The sequence below is a fragment of the Dreissena polymorpha genome, chromosome 1, assembly GCF_020536995.1.
Source record: "Dreissena polymorpha isolate Duluth1 chromosome 1, UMN_Dpol_1.0, whole genome shotgun sequence".
Classification (NCBI taxonomy): domain Eukaryota; kingdom Metazoa; phylum Mollusca; class Bivalvia; order Myida; family Dreissenidae; genus Dreissena; species Dreissena polymorpha.
This window is the reverse complement of record NC_068355.1, coordinates 68789171-68808969: the sequence shown is the minus strand read 5'-3', so window position 1 is coordinate 68808969 and position 19799 is coordinate 68789171. Positions and strand designations below refer to the sequence as shown.

The 19799-nt window shown below is 36.1% G+C and overlaps 1 protein-coding gene and 1 long non-coding RNA gene across 11 annotated transcripts in view; one reads left to right on the top strand and one right to left on the bottom strand.

Annotated features, from left to right (window-relative positions):
- LOC127833980 (low molecular weight phosphotyrosine protein phosphatase-like) overlaps window positions 1-19799 on the top strand; it is a 30662-nt gene extending 10863 nt beyond the window's left edge. For 6 of the 10 annotated variants that reach the window (XM_052359510.1, XM_052359520.1, XM_052359541.1 and 3 more), the window contains exons 4-10: window positions 1170-1231; window positions 1596-1695; window positions 3201-3248; window positions 5772-5912; window positions 8439-8500; window positions 9874-9973; window positions 11480-11731. In XM_052359510.1, coding sequence (XP_052215470.1) covers window positions 1170-1231; window positions 1596-1695; window positions 3201-3248; window positions 5772-5912; window positions 8439-8500; window positions 9874-9973; window positions 11480-11563 — 597 coding nt within the window. In that variant the 3' untranslated portion in view covers window positions 11564-11731. Of the gene's footprint in view, window positions 1-1169; window positions 1232-1595; window positions 1696-3200; window positions 3249-5771; window positions 5913-8438; window positions 8501-9873; window positions 9974-11479; window positions 11732-19173; window positions 19258-19437 lie in introns of those variants that run through there. The other 4 variants (XR_008027720.1, XR_008027719.1, XM_052359529.1 and 1 more) reach the window with 4 other exon arrangements.
- Window positions 7126-7879, bottom strand: LOC127834015 (uncharacterized). Its single transcript, XR_008027765.1, has 3 exons — window positions 7727-7879; window positions 7282-7366; window positions 7126-7156 (listed from the first exon to the last, which is right to left on the bottom strand). It is a non-coding gene; the product is annotated as an uncharacterized LOC127834015 (long non-coding RNA).

The window sequence follows — 19799 nt, the reverse complement described above, 5'->3', positions numbered from 1 at the left end:
CCATATTCAAAGTTGGGTCAGTTGTGTTTATCATGTCAATACCTCGGCCATGTTAAAAGCTGGGTCAGTTGTATGTCAATACCTCGGCCATGTTCAAAGCTGGGTCAGTTGTATATCATGTCAATACCTCGGCCATGTTCAAAGCTGGTTCAGTTGTATATCATGTCAATACCTAGGCCATGTTCAAAGCTGGTCAATACCTAGACCATGTTCAAAGCTGGTCAATACCTAGGCCATGTTCAAAGCTGGGTCAGTTGTATATCATGTCAATACCTAGGCCATGTTCAAAGCTGGTCAATACCAAGGCCATGTTCAAAGCTGGTCAATACCAAGGCCATGTTCAAAGCTGGGTCAGTTGTATATCATTTCAATACCTAAGCCATGTTCAAAGCTGGTCAATACCAAGGCCATGTTCAAAGCTTGGTCAGTTGTATATCATGTCAATACCTAGGCCATGTTCAAAGCTGGTCAATACCTAGGCCATGTTCAAAGCTTGGTCAGTTGTATATCATGTCAATACCTAGGCCATGTTCAAAGCTGGTCAATACCTAGGCCATGTTCAAAGCTTGGTCAGTTGTATATCATGTCAATACCTAGGCCATGTTCAAAGCTTGGTCAGTTGTATATCATGTCAATACCTAGGCCATGTCAATACCTAGGCCATGTCAATACCTAGGCCATGTTCAAAGCTGGGTCAGTTGTATGTCCAAAAACTAGGGTGTGAGGTGATTTTATAGAACACCTTGATACCACTCTAGAGGCAACATGTATGTCTCAGTGTGAAGAACTAATGTCAAAACGTTTATCTTGACAATATCTATACCAAATCTGAATCTGCGTTATATGCATCCAAAAACTTGGTCTACCGATAATATCTTGTTAAAAAATTATAAGATTCCAAAGGTATATAGATTTCAGCCTATTTGATTCACGCTACAATAAAGTAAATTGTCTGTGTCTAACCTGTTTTTTTATATTTTATTTTGGGGGTGGAGGGGGGGGGGGGGGCATCAGAGTCTCTCACATATGTATAGTTACTTGTACAATGCCAATAAAGTTGAAAAAGGTTTTTAAACCAGTCATGTCTTAACAAGTTGATAGGATCATTTTGGCTTAGTGCCCAACAGAAATGTTTGATATTTATTTTGAGCCCTGAAGTTTTGTTTCAGTTATGTGATGACGATTATACCAAGTTTGACGTAATTTTTGGGATGGATGACAATAATATGAGGTATGAAATGCGACCCTTTGTACTAAACAGTAGGAAATATAGTATATTCTAAACTAATTGATAGACATGAACACCTGCAGAAAAAATAAGCCTTTTCAGCAAAAAACAAAGAAATGTTTCAGATAATGAAAAGATCAGCATGATTATATAACTTAACTAACATTTATGGACTTCATTTGCCTATTGTAACCAACCATTATCCACATAAATTATTATATATAAAATTTAATAAATAAATGCACACCTCATTCATGATGCTGTCTTTGTAAAGATTACATTTCTGATAAGACCAGAAAGAATTCTGTGTTGAACAATATGCTGAATTGCAGAACAATAATGGACATTGTATGCATTGTTATTTCAGTGAGCTAGATGAGCAGAAGCCCCAGACATATACAGCTAGATTGGAGAGACTAGGAGATCACGACCCAGAGGGCGACACCATCATCAGAGACCCATATTTTGTAGGTATCTTGGGCTGCAAGTCTCATTGTTAGCAACCCATATTATGCTTTGGAAAACGTTTTGTGGGAGCATAAGTAAATGCTTTGTCTCTCCATCCAACCTATTATCTCCCTGTAATGGTTATTTCTCTAGCTGCTATGTAACAAATCCTCTTGGTAAGCTTTACTTCTATAACACTGTGTGAATCCTACCTTAATATTTGGCTTCAGTGATTCGTTTCATGAGTAATGTGTTTGTATTACTAATATAAGTGGTCCAGCTAGTTCTAAATGGAAACACCTTGTGCCCGAAGGCACGTCCCTGCCACCAGGGACCCTGACCATTACCCCTAAAATCTTTCGTTCACTTAAATATACAAGTGGCGTAATACAAATAACGTATTGAGGTAAGAACTAGGGAAAATGTTATCATCCAGTCATTGGAACCATAGGGTTATTTAGAGGCATGCATTGGCACTTCACATGATAAAGAACATACAAATGAACGTAAAATTTTTAGCGCTCAACACATTTGACTTGTTCTGTTTAACCCATTTATACCTAGCGTCTAGAATAAAGGCCTTGGCAAACAGCCTAGACCTAGATGAGACACCGCATGATGCGGTGTCTCATCTGGGTCTGTGCTGTTTGCTTAAAGGAATTTCTGTAAGAAATATTCTAAATATAGAAATAAATATACTAGACATCCCTAATTTTGGAAATAAATTGATCCAATTTTGAAGGATGGGAGAGTCCACTAGGCATAAATGGGTTAAAATCCTTTCTTGTTGCTTAGACTGTCATCTGCATGATATTTTACTTAGAGTGCAATTGAATATTGGTGGTCGTCAGTTATATGGTAATTTTGCTAAGCTGATAGATCATTGGTATGAAATACTATGTGTCATGTTCTGAGAAAATTGGGCTTAATGCATGTGCGTATAGTGTCGTCCCAGATTAGCCTGTGCAGTCCGCACAGGCTAATCAGGGACGACACTTTCCGCTTTTATGTTATTTTTAGTTTCAAGGAAGTCCCTCCTTACCGAAAATCAAGTTTAGGCGGAAAGTGTCGTCCCTGATTAGCCTGTGCGGACTGCACAGGCTAATCTGGGATGACACTTTACGCACATGCATTTAGCCCAGTTTCCTCAGAACACGACTCATATATGGATTTTTTCCCTAGAGTTGTGTCTTTACCGGGATCATGCATATGTGGATATGTTACTGAAAATGTTTCAGTCAGTCGCCCTACAGTGTACATGTACATAATACATTTTCACAGTAAAACAATTTATATTATAGGAATGAACAATTTTATAAATAAAAACACTTTTCATCTGAAACATAAATGACAAAATGTCATATTGAAGAATGAAATCATATTAAATGACCACGCTTGCAATAGCACCCTTTTTGCAAAAGAAACATCTGCCCTTTTCAAATCTGAGCTGAAGCACTGTACTGAAACAACTGAGAATCATGTGTTGTTTATTTATTGTATAACTACGTTCTTGCCCTTTTTTCAGGATGCTAGAGGCGATATGTCCGGATTTGAGAAGGTCTATGCGCAGTGTGTACGTAGTTGTAAAGCCTTCCTTCACAAGTCTTAGGAGCTCCAGAGTTCGGTGAACCATATTACACTGAACCTTTCAAAATACTTGTCATTATGTACATTTTAGCAATAATGTTAATCGCTTTGGGCACTATCTGTTTTCGTTCGTTGCTTGCGCTTTGTGAATTATTTTGTCATGGAATAAACTTTGTTTCAAAAATTAAAATTCTATAGTTTTGCGTTTTAATATTTATAAATGGAAGAAAAACTATACAAACTGTAATTATACTAGATATTCTTCAGACACAAATACTTCACTTGATTCAATCCAATTTTAAAATATAGTTTCCAAAAATGTTCATACGTTTGATACAAATTTTTAGGAACATGTCCCTGGATCAAAAGTGAAAGGTTGAAATGTCTCATAATGCCACTTGTCAGTGCTGTAATTTTACTATTCACTATGCTATATTAACCCATTTATGCCTACCGCGTCTAGAAAAAAGGCCTTAACAAACAGCGTATACCCAGATGAGACGAAGCATGATGCAGCTTCTCATCTGGGTCTATGCTGTTTGCTTAAAGAAATTTCTATAAGAAATATTATAAATATAGAAATAAATATACTAGACATCCCTAATTTTGGAAATAAATTGATCCAATTTAGAAGGATGGGAGAGTCCACTAGGCATACATGGGTTAAATTAACATACCACGTATGTTACAATATTTGGACGGCGTCTTTTGCCTTCGACAAGTGTAATCAGCACAAAGGCACATGCCAGGTGAAATATCATATTTGGGCCTACTCTAGCTTATGTTAATGGATTTTTATGTCCCCCACCACTATAGTGGGGGACCTATTGTTTTTGCCCTGTCTGTTGCTTTGTTTGTTTGTGTGATTGTTTGCGTCAAACTTTAACATTTTGCAATAACTTTTGCAATATTGAAGATAGCAACTTCATATTTGGCATGCATGTGTATATCATGGAGCTGCACATTTTGAGTGGTGAAATGTCAAGGTCATCCTTCAAGGTCAAATATATGGGTCAAAATCGCTCATTTAATGTTCACTTTTGCAATATTGAAGAAAGCAACTTGATATTTGGCATGCATGTGTAACTCGTGGAGCTGCACATTTTGAGTGGTTAAAGGTCAAGGTCATCCTTTAAGGTCAAAGGTCAAATATATGGTGACATAGTGTTTCACAAACACATTTCTTGTTTACTACAGCACATAAAGAACGAATTTTTTAAATACATTGTATCTATATTGATTTCAATAGGTTTCTCGCATTCTATTACTTTTGGAGAGAAAATGCTACTTTTTCCTTTCTGTTAGGCTGAACAATGCAGGAAGATCTGTTTTAGTGATTTAAGCTTACTCAGTATTTTTGTATATGACATGATAATATAGAAAACGCAAACGAAAATGAACTTAAAAGAATACCAAAATGATCTCTTATAACAAAAATTTCGTCTGTCCAATATGCAGTCATCCCATTTTTGGAAGAAGTTTAGTACAATGTATTACCGGCCATATACAGTTTGCATTTGATTATGGATAGCCTTTGAACATTCTTAATTTGCATAGCAACAGATTTAATGGGATACTTTATTAACGCCTTTTTAATATAGAATTTCATGTTATAAACACTTAAACAAAATTATATTATTCTTAAAAAATATAGCGAAGGTGATGCGACCGGATGCGCGCAATTCTGCATTCATAAAACAAATCTCAATGAAGGGCATTTCTTATAGCTACAAAATAAAATGATTTCATGTATTTTTGTGTAAAATAAGCTTCACAAAAGGCTATACATGTTGAGCTGGTTACTTGTCGCGGTCTAATTTTCCAAAAATTATATTGAAGTAATTTTGTGTGACACGCAATACAGTTTCAACAAAGGATTAATTTTAATAGCGGTCATTAGTAAATGTTAACTCCACGAGGTTCAGATCCTTGGTAACATATCCGTTGAGACATATGCCAAGGGTGTTCACTGTGACTTAACTCTTTACCACTTAGAAACGTATTTTGACGCATGTCCCATATTAAGTAAAATTAAAGATGAGACATTTCTTACTAGATTCAAGCTTTTAAGGCTTCATTTCCAACCCTAAGATGAGCAGCGAACTGCATGCAACCTGAACAGACTGCGAGTTACTCGCAGGCTGTTCTGATTTTATTCTGTTTGCACATAGCCATTTTCACTTTGTTTCTAAGTGGGAACGGGTTAATGGTTTTGCGTTACACATAGTGTTTTCTTTTTGACTGTTTTCGCTTGTCAAGTGTAATTTCGACAGGGTTAAGTTTCTGATTACAAATTTAAATCAAAGTACTTGAAGTGGCGTCTCATCAGGATCCAAACTGTTTGCTATTCTGATAATATTCTTTGAAAAAAATCAAAGAAAATGCTGATTTTAGAAATTCAGCAGACAACATTTTAGCAGACGACAATTTTCCAGCATGCAAAGGTTTAAAATTTAGTGTCATATTTCCAAAATAATCAGCATACACAGATTATTGTTGTACCTTGCAGTGGCATGTAGACAGTGCTGCTCTGGGCACATTGCATATCGGTATCAGCCCAGACAGTCGCACTATATCTACTCGGCAGAAACATGGCATCACAACCTACAAGCATGTAGCTAGAGTAGTAAGAAAAGTCCTTACAAGAAGGGTATCTTGAGCATTCCCAATGTTTTCAGTCACGCATGATTGCTAGCCTGTAATACAATGTGACAAATGGCATGCTATATTATGGTAAAGTTGAAACAGTTATTTTCATAATTGTTAATAATTAAATTGCTTGCTGGCTAAAAAGCCTTGCCGAAGCATTTTGATTTTTATTATTTTGAAAGGTATCATACTATGTTTTTTGTAGTTTTAAGTTGTTACATTTTAATCAGATATGTAATGAGAATTTATATGGTTTAAGGTACATAATGTGTATATAGAATTATGGCAGTTTGTCTGTTTTCCACTTGAAAATAATACACATGTAGTCCCAAAGTTTTGTTGTTTTCAACTCTTCTTTAACTCATAGATTTTGTTTCAATTTGAATTGCCTTAATATGAAAATGGTCTTAATGAAAATAAAAAAAGGGTTTCAGCTTTGAAGAGTAATGGCAGAATGTCTGTTTGTGCTCACCTTATGATATCACTTATAGTAAGCTATTGTGGTAATTCCATTTCTGGTGTCATGGGTTGTGTGTGTTGTTAATTTTTAGCCCTGTACCATTCTAAAGTCAACCTATTTCGTCCAATTTTGAACTAGGTCACGAGGTCAAATCTTAGAAAAACCTTGTTATGCTTTACTGTTATGACCCAACCTTGATGAAACTAATTCATACTTTGTATCTTTAAAATATTGAGGCAAAGTTCACATCAGGCTAACATGCATCAATAAACTATTTCACTAGGTCAAATATTGGAAAATCTTGTTACCACTCTAGAGGCCTTTATTTTTGCCTCAATCATGATGACACTTGGTCAGAATGTTGATCATGTCAATACCTAGGCCATGTTCAAAGCTGGTCAATACCGAGGCCATGTTCAAAGCTGGTCAATACATAGGCCATGTTCAAAGCTGGTCAATACCTAGGCCATGTTCAAAGCTGGTCAATACCTAGGCCATGTTCAAAGCTTGTCAATACCTAGGCCATGTTCAAAGCTGGTCAATACCTAGGCCATGTTCAAAGCTGGTCAATACCGAGGCCATGTTCAAAGCTGGTCAATACCTAGGCCATGTTCAAAGCTGGTCAATACCTAGGCCATGTTCAAAGCTGGTCAATACCTAGGCCATGTTCAAAGTTGGGTCAGTTGTGTTTATCATGTCAATACCTCTGCCATGTTCAAAGCTGGGTCAGTTATCATGTCAATACCTAGGCCATGTTCAAAGCTGGGTCAGTTGTATGTCAATACCTAGGCCATGTTCAAAGCTGGGTCAGTTGTATATCATGTCAATACCTAGGCCATGTTCAAAGCTGGGTCAGTTGTATGTCAATACCTAAGCCATGTTCAAAGCTGGATCAGTTGTATGTCAATACCTAGGCCATGTTCAAAGCTGGGTCAGTTGTATGTCAATACCTAGGCCATGTTCAATGCTGGGTCAGTTGTATATCATGTCAATACCTAGGCCATGTTCAAAGCTGGGTCTGCTGTATATCATGTCAATACCTAGGCCATGTTCAAAGCTGTGTCAGTTGTATATCATGTCAATACCTAGGCCATGTTCAAAGCTAGGTCAGTTGTATATCATGTCAATACCTAGGCCATGTTCAAAGCTGGGTCAGTTGTATATCATGTCAATACCTAGGCCATGTTCAAAGCTGGGTCAGTTCTATATCATGTCAATACCTAGGCCATGTTCAAAGCTGGGTCAGCTGTATATCATGTCAATACCTAGGCCATGTTCAAAGCTGGGTCAGTTGTATATCATGTCAATACCTAGGCCATGTTCAAAGCTGGGTCACTTGTATATAATGTCAATACCTAGGCCATGTTCAAAGCTGGGTCAGTTGTATATCATGTCAATACCTAGGCCATGTTCAAAGCTGGGTCAGTTGTATGTCAATACCTAGGCCATGTTCAAAGCTGGGTCAGTTGTATGTCAATACCTAGGCCATGTTCAATGCTGGGTCAGTTGTATATCATGTCAATACCTAGGCCATGTTCAAAGCTGGGTCAGTTGTATATCATGTCAATACCTAGGCCATGTTCAAAGCTGGGTCAGTTGTATGTACAAAAACTAGGTTGTGAGGTGATTTTATAGAACACCTTGATACCACTCTAGAGGCAACATGTATGACTCATTGTGAAGAACTAATGTCAAAACGTTTATCTTGACAATATCTATACCAAATCTGAATCTGCGTTGTATGCATCCAAAAACTTGGTCTACAGATAATATCTTGTTAAAAAACAATAAGATTTCAAAGGTATATAAATTTCAGCCTATTTGATTCAAGATACAATGAAGTAAATTGTCTGTGTCTAACCTGTTTTTTTTTGTTTTTTATTTTTTTTTGGGGGGGGGGGGGCGGCATCAGAGTCTCTCACATATGTATAGTTACTTGTACAATGCCAATAAAGTTGAAAAAGGTTTTTAAACCAGTCATGTCTTAACAAGTTGATAGGATCATTTTGGCTTAGTGCCCAACAGAAATGTTTGATACTTATTTTGAGCCCTGAAGTTTTGTTTCAGTTATGTGATGACGATTATACCAAGTTTGACGTAATTTTTGGGATGGATGACAATAATATGAGGTATGAAATGCAACCCTTTGTACTAAACAGTAGGAAATATAGTATATTCTAAACTAATTGATAGACATGAACACCTGCAGAAATAATAAGCCTTTCATCAAAAAACAAAGAAATGTTTCAGATAATGAAAAGATCAGCATTATTATATAACTTTTCTAACATTTATGGACTTCATTTGCCTATTGTAACCAACCATTATCCACATAAATTATTATGCCACCCTTCGAAGAAGAGGCGGTATATTGCTTTGCTCATGTCGGTCTGTCGGTCGGTCCGTCCACCAGGTGGTTGTCAGACGATAACTCAAGAAAGCTTGGGCCTAGGATCATGAAACTTCATAGGTACTTTGATCATGACTCGCAGATGACCCCTATTGATTTTGAGGTCACTAGGTCAAAGGTCAAGGTCACGGTGACCCGAAATAGTAAAATGGTTTCCGGATGATAACTCAAGAACGCTTAGGCCTAGGATCATGAAACTTGATAGGTAGATTGATCATGACTCACAGATGACCCCTATTGATTTTCAGGTCACTAGGTCAAAGGTCAAGGTCACAGTGACCCGAAATAGTAAAATGGTTTCCGGATGATAACTCAAGAACGCTTAGGCCTAGGATCATGAAACTTGATAGGTAGATTGATCAGGACTCGCAGATGACCCCTATTGATTTTGAGGTCACTAGGTCAAAGGTCAAGGTCACAGTGACCCGAAATAGTTAAATGGTTTCAGGATGATAACTCAAGAACGCTTAGGCCTAGGATCATGAAACTTGATAGGTAGATTGATCATGACTCACAGATGACCCCTAATGATTTTCATGTCACTAGGTCAAAGGTCAAGGTCACGATGACCCGAAATAGTAAAATGGTTTCCGGATGATAACTGAAGAACGCTTATTCCTAGGATCATGAAACTTGATAGGTAGATTGATCATGACTCGCAGATGACCCCTATTGATTTTCAGGTCACTAGGTCAAAGGTCAAGGTGACGGTGACCCGAAATAGTTAAATGGTGTGCGGATGATAACTCAAGAATGCTTATGGCTAGGATCATGAAACTTCATAGGTACATTGATCATGACTGGCAGATGACCCCTATTGATTTTCAGGTCACTAGGTCAAAGGTCAAGGTCACAGTGAAAAAAAAACATATTCACACAATGGCTCTCACTACAACGGAGAGCCCATATGGGGGGCATGCATGTTTTACAAACAGCCCTTTTATATATAAAATTTAATAAATAAATGCACACCTCATTCATGATGCTGTCTTTGTAAAGATTACATTTCTGATAAGACCAGAAAGAATTCTGTGTTGAACAATATGCTGAATTGCAGAACAGTAATGGACATTGTATGTATTGTTATTTCAGTGAGCTAGATGATAGGAAGCCCCAGACATGTACAGCTAGATTGGAGAGACTAGGAGATCACGACCCAGAGGGCGACACCATCATCAGAGACCCATATTTTGTAGGTATCTTGGGCTGCAAGTCTCCATGTAAGAAACCCTTATTCTGCTTTGGAAAACGTTTTGTGGGAGCATTAAGTTAATGCTTTGTCTCTCCATCCAACCTATTATCCCCCTGTAATGGTTATTTCTCTAGCTGCTATGTAAAAAATCCTCTTGGTAAGCTTTACTTCTATAACACTGTGTGAATCCTACCTTAATATTTGGCTTCAGTGATTCGTTTCATGAGTAATGTGTTTGTATTACTAATATAAGTGGTCCAGCTAGTCCTAAATGGAAACACCTTGTGCCCGAAGGCACGTCCCTGCCACCAGGGACCCTGACCATAACCCCTTAAATCTTTCGTTCACTTAAATATACAAGTGGCGTAATACAAATAACGTATTGAGATAATAACTAGGGAAAATGTTATCATCCAGTCATTGGAACCATACGGTTATTTATAGGCATGCATTGGCACTTCACATGATAAAGAACATACAAATGAACGTAAAAATTTTAGTGCTCAACACATTTGACTTGTTCTGTTTAACCCATTTATGCCTAGCGACTAGAATAAAGGCCTTGGCAAACAGCCTAGACCTAGATGAGACACCGCATGATGCGGCGTCTCATCTGGGTCTGCGCTGTTTGCTAAAAGGAATTTCTGTAAGAAATATTCTAAATATAGAAATAAATATACTACACATCCCTAATTTTGGAAATAAATTGATCCAATTTTGAAGGATGGGAGAGTCCACTAGGCATTAATGGGTTAAAATCCTTTCTTGTTGCTTAGACTGTCATCTGCATGATATTTTACTTAGAGTGCAATTGAATATTGGTGGTCGTCAGTTATATGCTAATTTTGCTAAGCTGATAGATCATTGGTATGAAATACTATGTGTCATGTTCTGAGAAAATTGGGCTTAATGCATGTGCGTATAGTGTCGTCCCAGATTAGCCTGTGCAGTCCGCACAGGCTAATCAGGGACGACACTTTCCGCTTTTATGTTATTTTTAGTTTCAAGGAAGTCCCTCCTTACCGAAAATCAAGTTTAGGCGGAAAGTGTCGTCCCTGATTAGCCTGTGCGGACTGCACAGGCTAATCTGGGATGACACTTTACGCACATGCATTTAGCCCAGTTTCCTCAGAACACGACTCATATATGGATTTTTTCCCTAGAGTTGTGTCTTTACAGGGATCATGCATATGTGGATATGTTACTGAAAATGTTTCAGTCAGTCGCCGTACAGTGTACATGTACATAATACATTTTCACAGTAAAACAATTTATATTATAGGAATGAACAATTTTAAAAATAAAAACACTTTTCATCTGAAACATAAATGACAAAATGTCATATTGAAGAATGAAATCATATTAAATGACCACGCTTGCAATAGCACCCTTTTTGCAAAAGAAACATCTGCCCTTTTCAAATCTGAGCTGAAGCACTGTACTGAAACAACTGAGAATCATGTGTTGTTTATTTATTGTATAACTACGTTCTTGCCCTTTTTTCAGGATGCTAGAGGCGATTTGTCCGGATTTGAGAAGGTCTATGCGCAGTGTGTACGTAGTTGTAAAGCCTTCCTTCACAAGTCTTAGGAGCTCCAGAGTTCGGTGAACCATATTGCACTGAACCTTTCAAAATACTTGTCATTATGTACATTTTAGCAATAATGTAAATCGCTTTGGGCGCTATCTGTTTTCGTTCGTTGTTTGCGCTTTGTGAATTATTTTGTCATGGAATAAACTTTGTTTCAAAAATTAAAATTCTATAGTTTTGCATTTTAATATTTATAAATGGAAGCAAAACTATACAAATTGTAATTATACTAGATATTCTTCAGACACAAATACTTCACTTGATTCAATCCAATTTTAAAATATAGTTTCCACAAATGTTCATACGTTTGATACAAATTTTTAGGAACATGTCCCTGGATCAAAAGTGAAAGGTTGAAATGTCTCATAATGCCACGTGTCAGTGCTGTAATTTTACTATTCACTATGCTATATTAACCCATTTATGCCCACCGCGTCTAGAAAAAAGGCCTTAGCAAACAGCGTATACCCAGATGAGACGAAGCATGATGCAGCTTCTCATCTGGGTCTATGCTGTTTGCTTAAAGAAATTTCTATGAGAAATATTATAAATATAGAAATAAATATACTAGACATCCCTAATTTTGGAAATAAATTGATCCAATTTAGAAGGATGGGAGTGTCCACTAGGCATACATGGGTTAAATTAACATACCACGTATGTTACAATATTTGGACGGCGTCTTTTGCCTTCGACAAGTGTAATCAGCACAAAGGCACATGCCAGGTGAAATATCATATTTGGGCCTACTCTAGCTTATGTTAATGGATTTTTATGTCCCCCACCACTATAGTGGGGGACCTATTGTTTTTGCCCTGTCTGTTGCTTTGTTTGTTTGTGTGATTGTTTGCGTCAAACTTTAACATTTTGCAATAACTTTTGCAATATTGAAGATAGCAACTTCATATTTGGCATGCATGTGTATATCATGGAGCTGCACATTTTGAGTGGTGAAATGTCAAGGTCATCCTTCAAGGTCAAATATATGGGTCAAAATCGCTCATTTAATGTTCACTTTTGCAATATTGAAGAAAGCAACTTGATATTTGGCATGCATGTGTAACTCGTGGAGCTGCACATTTTGAGTGGTTAAAGGTCAAGGTCATCCTTTAAGGTCAAAGGTCAAATATATGGGGACATAGTGTTTCACAAACACATTTCTTGTTTACTACAGCACATAAAGAACGAATTTTTTAAATACATTGTATCTATATTGATTTCAATAGGTTTCTCGCATTCTATTACTTTTGGAGAGAAAATGCTACTTTTTCCTTTCTGTTAGGCTGAACAATGCAGGAAGATCTGTTTTAGTGATTAAAGCTTACTCAGTATTTTTGTATATGACATGATAATATAGAAAACGCAAACGAAAATGAACTTAAAAGAATACCAAAATGATCTCTTATAACAAAAATTTCGTCTGTCCAATATGCAGTCATCCCATTTTTGGAAGAAGTTTAGTACAATGTATTACCGGCCATATACAGTTTGCATTTGATTATGGATAGCCTTTGAACATTCTTAATTTGCATAGCAACAGATTTAATGGGATACTTTATTAACGCCTTTTTAATATAGAATTTCATGTTATAAACACTTATACAAAATTATATTACGCTTAAAAAATATAGCGAAGGTGATACGACCGGATGCGCGCAATTCTGCATTCATAAAACAAATCTCAATGAAGGGCATTTCTTATAGCTACAAAATAAAATGATTTCATGTATTTTTGTGTAAAATAAGCTTCACAAAAGGCTATACATGTTGAGCTGGTTACTTGTCGCGGTCTAATTTTCCAAAAATTATATTGAAGTAATTTTGTGTGACATGTTTCCATTTTCGAGTTCATTATGTTAAACAGTTCAAGTGCTTGACGAAGCATGCTTGTCATGCAATACGGTTTCAACAAAGGATTAATTTTAACAGCGGTCGTTAGTAAATGTTAACTCCACGAGGTTCAGATCCTTGGTAACATATCCGTTGAGACATATGCCAAGGGTGTTCACTGTGACTTAACTCTTTACCACTTAGAAACGTAGTTGACGCATGTCCCATATAAAGTAAATTAAATTTGAGACATTTTTTTACTAGATTCAAGCTTTAAAAATTAAATTTGAGACATTTTTTTTTTACTAGATTCAAGCTTTTAAGCTTCATTTCCAACCCTAAGATGAGCAGCGAACTGCAGCAACCCGAACAGACTGCGTGTTACTCGCAGGCTGTTCTGATTTTATTCTGTTTGCACATAGCCATTTTTACTTTGTTTCTAAGTGGGAACGGGTTAATGGTTTTGCGTTACACATAGTGTTTTCTTTTTGACTGCTTTCGCTTGTCAAGTGTAATTTCGACAGGGTTTAGTTTCTGATTACAAATTTAAATCAAAGTACTTGAAGTACTGGTGGTGCGATTTGGCTCAAATTTTGTGGTCGTAAAAACAATATACACCGTGATGCCAACCAATCAACTTTGTTGAATAAAACAGATGGGATTAAGGAAGGGTGACAGGCTGTCAACATAATATATGATTTAGCTTTTGGGGTTAAAAGTAAATACTGCTTTTTATGCCCCCGGATCGAATGATCGGGGTATATTGTTTTTGGTATGTCTGTCTGTCACTCTGTCTTTCTGTTATTCTGTCCCAAAACTTTAACCTTGGTTAAATTTTAACTTTAACTAGCAACTGTTGCAATATTGAAGATAGAAACTTGATATTTGGCATGAATAAGTATCTCATGGAGCTGCAAATTTTGAGTGTTGAACGGTCAAGGTCATCCTTCAAGGTCAAAGGTCAAATGTATGGCTTCAAAGCGGCGCAGTAGGGGCATTGTGTTTCTGACAAACAGTATTGAACCGATTTTTCGTCGCTGTATACTCCTTCCATGAGGACAGCGTGATACTCCGATGCTAATGCCACAGTGAAAAGACGTTGCCATGGATGGAACGCGCTCATCGGAGCTTTTTTGTTTGCGAATGCAGAATCTGGATGCAAAGTTGTTAAATACTGTAAAAGACTACATTCTTCGGTATACGTATATTATGTTACCCATGGGGCGAATTCCAGAAGGCAATCGCCCCAAACATGGAAATTTAACATTATACAGAGTATCGTGATTGCGTTTTTGCTGTGAACTTATTTATATATGTAACTTAAACTGAAGAGTCCATTGGAAAAAATGGAGAGATGCAGCACAGTAATTATTTTTGTATTGTAATCATTTCATTTTATGATCTGCCCTTGTGTCAACGACTAACTTTGAATGCGTCATGATATTAATGTGTTGTTTAATCGAAGCAATAGTTGTTACATTCACGTAAGGTGTTAGTATTCAAAAGAAAAATATATTAGTCATTTATTAATGTTTAAATACAAGTAAAATAAATGTATACTACATGTTAATATTATTAAATGTCGTCGTTGTTTTTTCAGGAACCATAAGTCTTTCTCTTAAACACGTCTTCATGGTTATGACTTGTATATTTGCTTTGACTCCTTATATATTATATCAATCTTACGATATTTTGTACGTATTTGGAGCTTACAAGTACTACTGCACCAAATCAAATAATATTGCTTCTGATTATGTTTATAACTTTTAATATATTTGTTGATCTTGATATAAACAATGGTGCGTACTTTGAATGGTTTATATCAATCAACGTCCTTAGTTATAGACGTCCCAGTTTCAAAGAAAGTAACTGTTTTTTAGATGGTCGCTTAGCGTCCGTATAAGGTGGTTAGTCTAAAATTCAGGTCGATACGCCTTAGCTATTAAGAGCCCAATACCCGCTTACTACGCGTATCCGCGCGAGAAAGAGTTGTATAATTTATGCAAGAGGTTTGAGTTCTCCAATTATATTCATTCACAAATGGAAACATGATATTAATATCGTGTTAAATGCAATAGTTTCGAACGGTGCTTTTGTAGAAAAGAATCAATAAACAATGATCGTATTGTACGTGTCGCGGAGGAGATTGTTAATGAATGAATAAAATAGTCCACTTTCTTCAGCGTCTTCTGACGTAGTATTTTTGCTCAGTCCATTCATAATATGAGGCTATTGATAGATGCGCCTGTCGATAAACGAAGGAAAGTCCACGGGCGATAGCAACGCAATTGACATGACGCCTTATCTATGATCGCTCCGCCCACTTAATCACGTGGCTCAGCGGGTAGCAAACCTAGACAAGCTAACACCAAAATTGCTTCATTGTTTATATACTGCATGTAGATTAACGCGATATTCCGGATTATTTTTATGGACTTTTTGACACCATATGACACTTGTAAAAGGGGTTTGTGTCATTTAGTTATTCTGCGAATGCAAAAAAATATACGTTTATAGAGATCATCAGCTAATTATAACGGGTTTTTCGGTACATGAATAACGCTCTCAAACGCTTGCGCGCTGACCGAAATCGAACCTGTTATTACGTGTGATGTTGGTTTTAGCAATAAAGTAACACTTCTTCAACGACATTTACCCGTGTTATTTACTGTTATTTACGAAACATTTCCACTCGTGTATTTGACACGAAATAGCGCTTTAAACTGGGATTTCGGTGAAGTTTTACACGCTTTCTGACACCGAGTGTATCAAAATCCCACATGTTATTACGTATAAAAGTGATATTAATAATATTAAACATTGCTTATGGGACAGTTATCAATCACTATAATTGAAAGTGCAAGACAGCACAATAAGTTTGGTCATTGTCATATATAAAGTAGCGCTGTATGAAGGGGAATTCAGTAAAGCTACCTGTATCAGACGCTGGCGCAGGTACCGACTTCTCCCAAGTTCGGCATTTATTGGTTATATCAGTAATAATAAATCGTATTATGTGGCATTTATCGATTCGATTCTATTAAATTAGAAACATATAATCGTTTTTTACTTGTTTCTGACACACACAAAACTCGATTTATAACGGGGATTTCGTGAAGTTAAGCAAAGTTGGTACTAATCTTCTCTTTTATTCTACAAGCACACGTGATATAATTCATACTTAATAATGCGTAGTTATTTCTAACATAACATTTCCAGTTTTTTTAATAAATAAATGCTCCATAAGGGTGATCTCGGTAATTCTACACATTGAAGTTTCCACTTGCTCTTGTCAAGACCGCATTTCCGCGTTTGAAATGGTATATACATTTTGTATTTAATTAATCTAACTTATGGATACCGAATGTCAGAGTTACATTAAACCTATTCACACCGTTTTTGCCTTATTTCATTTCCGCTTTTTTTCGAACAAATCAAACGAAACTCGTTGAAAAAAATGAGAACTAGGCATTCGATCTCAAAGGTGGATTGAAAGCGTTCATTAGTGACATCACATGTCTGCACATGCGTAGATACCGTTATTAATATAATATATCACGTGTCACCTTCTAATAACATGTATACTGGCAATAAAGTGGATTACTACTAAGGACATGTCGGACGTGGTGTTTTTTAACAGTAAACTATGTGTTAAAAACGTATTTTGGAGTGTGTGTTTATCATGCATAAATGTATATTTCGATAGGAATACTATAAAATAGTGTGGTTTAAACTAAGTTTCAATAAAGACATGAAAGATAGAACTAGAAGTGAAAGTGCATATCGTTTAAACGTTTTTGTTATAAACATCGGATTAAAGATGTCAACTTAATTGTTATAAAATTGGATTAACGATGGCATTAAGGTAAGCGTGTCGGAAACCTGTGTTTTCCCCGGTTCGAATGTTTACACGTTAATTTACATAAACTGTATTCATACGCGTCTTAAATAAACTATGGCGTACCGTTTTAGTCATTGTTTTGTCAGTTTTGTTTAAGTAAAAAATACATTTGTTAACTGTTTTCGTTAGTTGTTGTATATAATAAAAGGAATATTACGCTAGTCAATTGTCCAAGAGTTTGTATCACTCTCGTGGCTTGTGCTACTTCGCATCACACTCGAGGCTCCGCCTCTCGTGTGATACGTCATCACACAAGCCACTCGAGTGATACAAACTCTTGGAACAATTGACTAGCGTAATATTCCGTATGTATTAATACTTCATGAACTCAATTTCAAATGAAATCTGAATAACTGAAAATAGTGTAAGATGTTTAATGCAAATACTCATTCGACCCGGTCATGAAAGGGGCTGCAAGATCTTGTTACCACCGCACCAAGTAATAAACAATACATGTAGTTCAATTTGTTGAATTGTCAAATGTGTATTTTATGTTTACTTTGATTGTTTTCTATCACTGCAATACTTGCACCATCTGATAACAAAACAAACAGTCTTGTAAACTTTTGAACATTAACTATATATGACAACTTTTCATTGATCAAGATATCAGTACGTCTCTTGAAGGTGCTTCCAAAAATACTTTAATCTCCCTGAAAAGAACAAAATACACATGAAATAAACTGTAAAAATAAATAAATAATTGTCATGCGTGATATATAAGATAGCTCAATAGGATTTAGATACGAATACATGATTTTACAGAAAAATAAGTTATTGATCCTCTTGTCTATTTGTTTAAATAATGCTGTATTATCTCATTATGCTTATTTAATAACTCTCGTTACGGTCTAATATGTTTACACATTCCTGATGAAAAGCACACTAACATAAGTTCAATAACACTTTTTGTAATTTGTTACAATTATATTCACATGACATCTTGCACAAACAAACCTTACGATTTCGTGTATTAAACAAGTTCCTTAGTTGGAAGTAACAATTCACTGAAAATTTAACATTTTGTAACAATCAATTTTATAGAAACTCACAAGAAAAGGTTTTCCGCAACAGAAATATTTTCTTTCCCGTGCGTGGGTGGCTTTGTGTTTGGAGATTCCCGACTGTGTTTTGACCTCTACCACACTGATCCCAAACAAATGGCATTCTTCAAGTAAAACATATGAATATAAATTATCGACAATCATGATAATTTTGAGTAACATGAACGTCGTGATTATCATATTTTAAGCACGCAAAACAGTATCAACAATGTTTTATTGACCAACTTTTGTTATTTAGACAGACGTAAAATAGTATTGATGTTTATGTCAATATTTCGATTCTCTAGTTTAGTTTGTATACCACACATAGCATTTAAAAAACGTGTCCCACACAAAGCATTATTGCATTTTTAAGCACACACTCCGAATCAGAAGTATTTGTGCAAACTTACAGCGTATGTAGCTTCTCTATGAAGAATTACAATGTCCGCCCTATTTTTTAAACCTTCGGCAATATTATAATGAACGTTTTTGTTGATTGAATAAAAAATATACCACACATAGCATTTCAATTCGTGTCTTTTCAAACGCGCGGTTGCACTTTTTGGAAAAAAATACTAAATTAATTTTGCGCAAACTTAACACAGTTGTGTATTTTGACAATGACCGGGCTCTCGTCTTTGTTTTTTTTTCTGAAAATGGTTTTAAATTAATGAAGAAATTATCAAAAACGTTACCTGAAGCGATGGTTTGTTGACATCCGATTGTCCCACACATAGCCGAAAAAGTCACGTGGTACAGGCACCTTGCTACAGCAAGGCAACATATCCAAGACATATTTTTAAGATATTTCAAAAATCATTCTTGATTTCAGATTGCCCTGTGAATGTCAATGAAGCCGAGACAGAGACAGAGTTGCAGAGCAAAGAATTGGATTCACTTATTACTGAATCGGGAGGTTTGTTGGTAGTGTTTGTTGCTAACTTATTTGTAATTGATTAGATGCAATATTTTTCCTGATTTGATACTTTGAACCAGTACACTCCATGCTGCAAGATCACCATCAATTGATCATGATCTGCTATACCACGGGAGATAATGACATTCCTTGTTTTCTTCATAAGTTATTGTTTTTCAGTTATCTATCTATGGGAGGGGCGAATCAGAAGTGGTCATAAGGAACATTGTGATTAAAGGTGAAGCAGCTTTCTTTTTTTGTAGTCATTTCTTATTTTGTCACAATGTTTTGATTTTGCTTAAGTAACCTGCACCAGCTGGAATAAAAATAAAAAAAATCGATGTGCTCTCAGATTGTGGTGCATCGTGCATTGTGTCAGAGATGACCCGAAAGGACAGTGACCACAAGAGCCAAGAATCCAAAACACAGCCTTATATTTATACAAAGTTTATATTGTTTATATTTTCATTGTTATTTAGTGTGCTATATTGATATTCATTGTGAAAGTAAATGTTTCCATTGAATAAATTGAAAGCAAATGA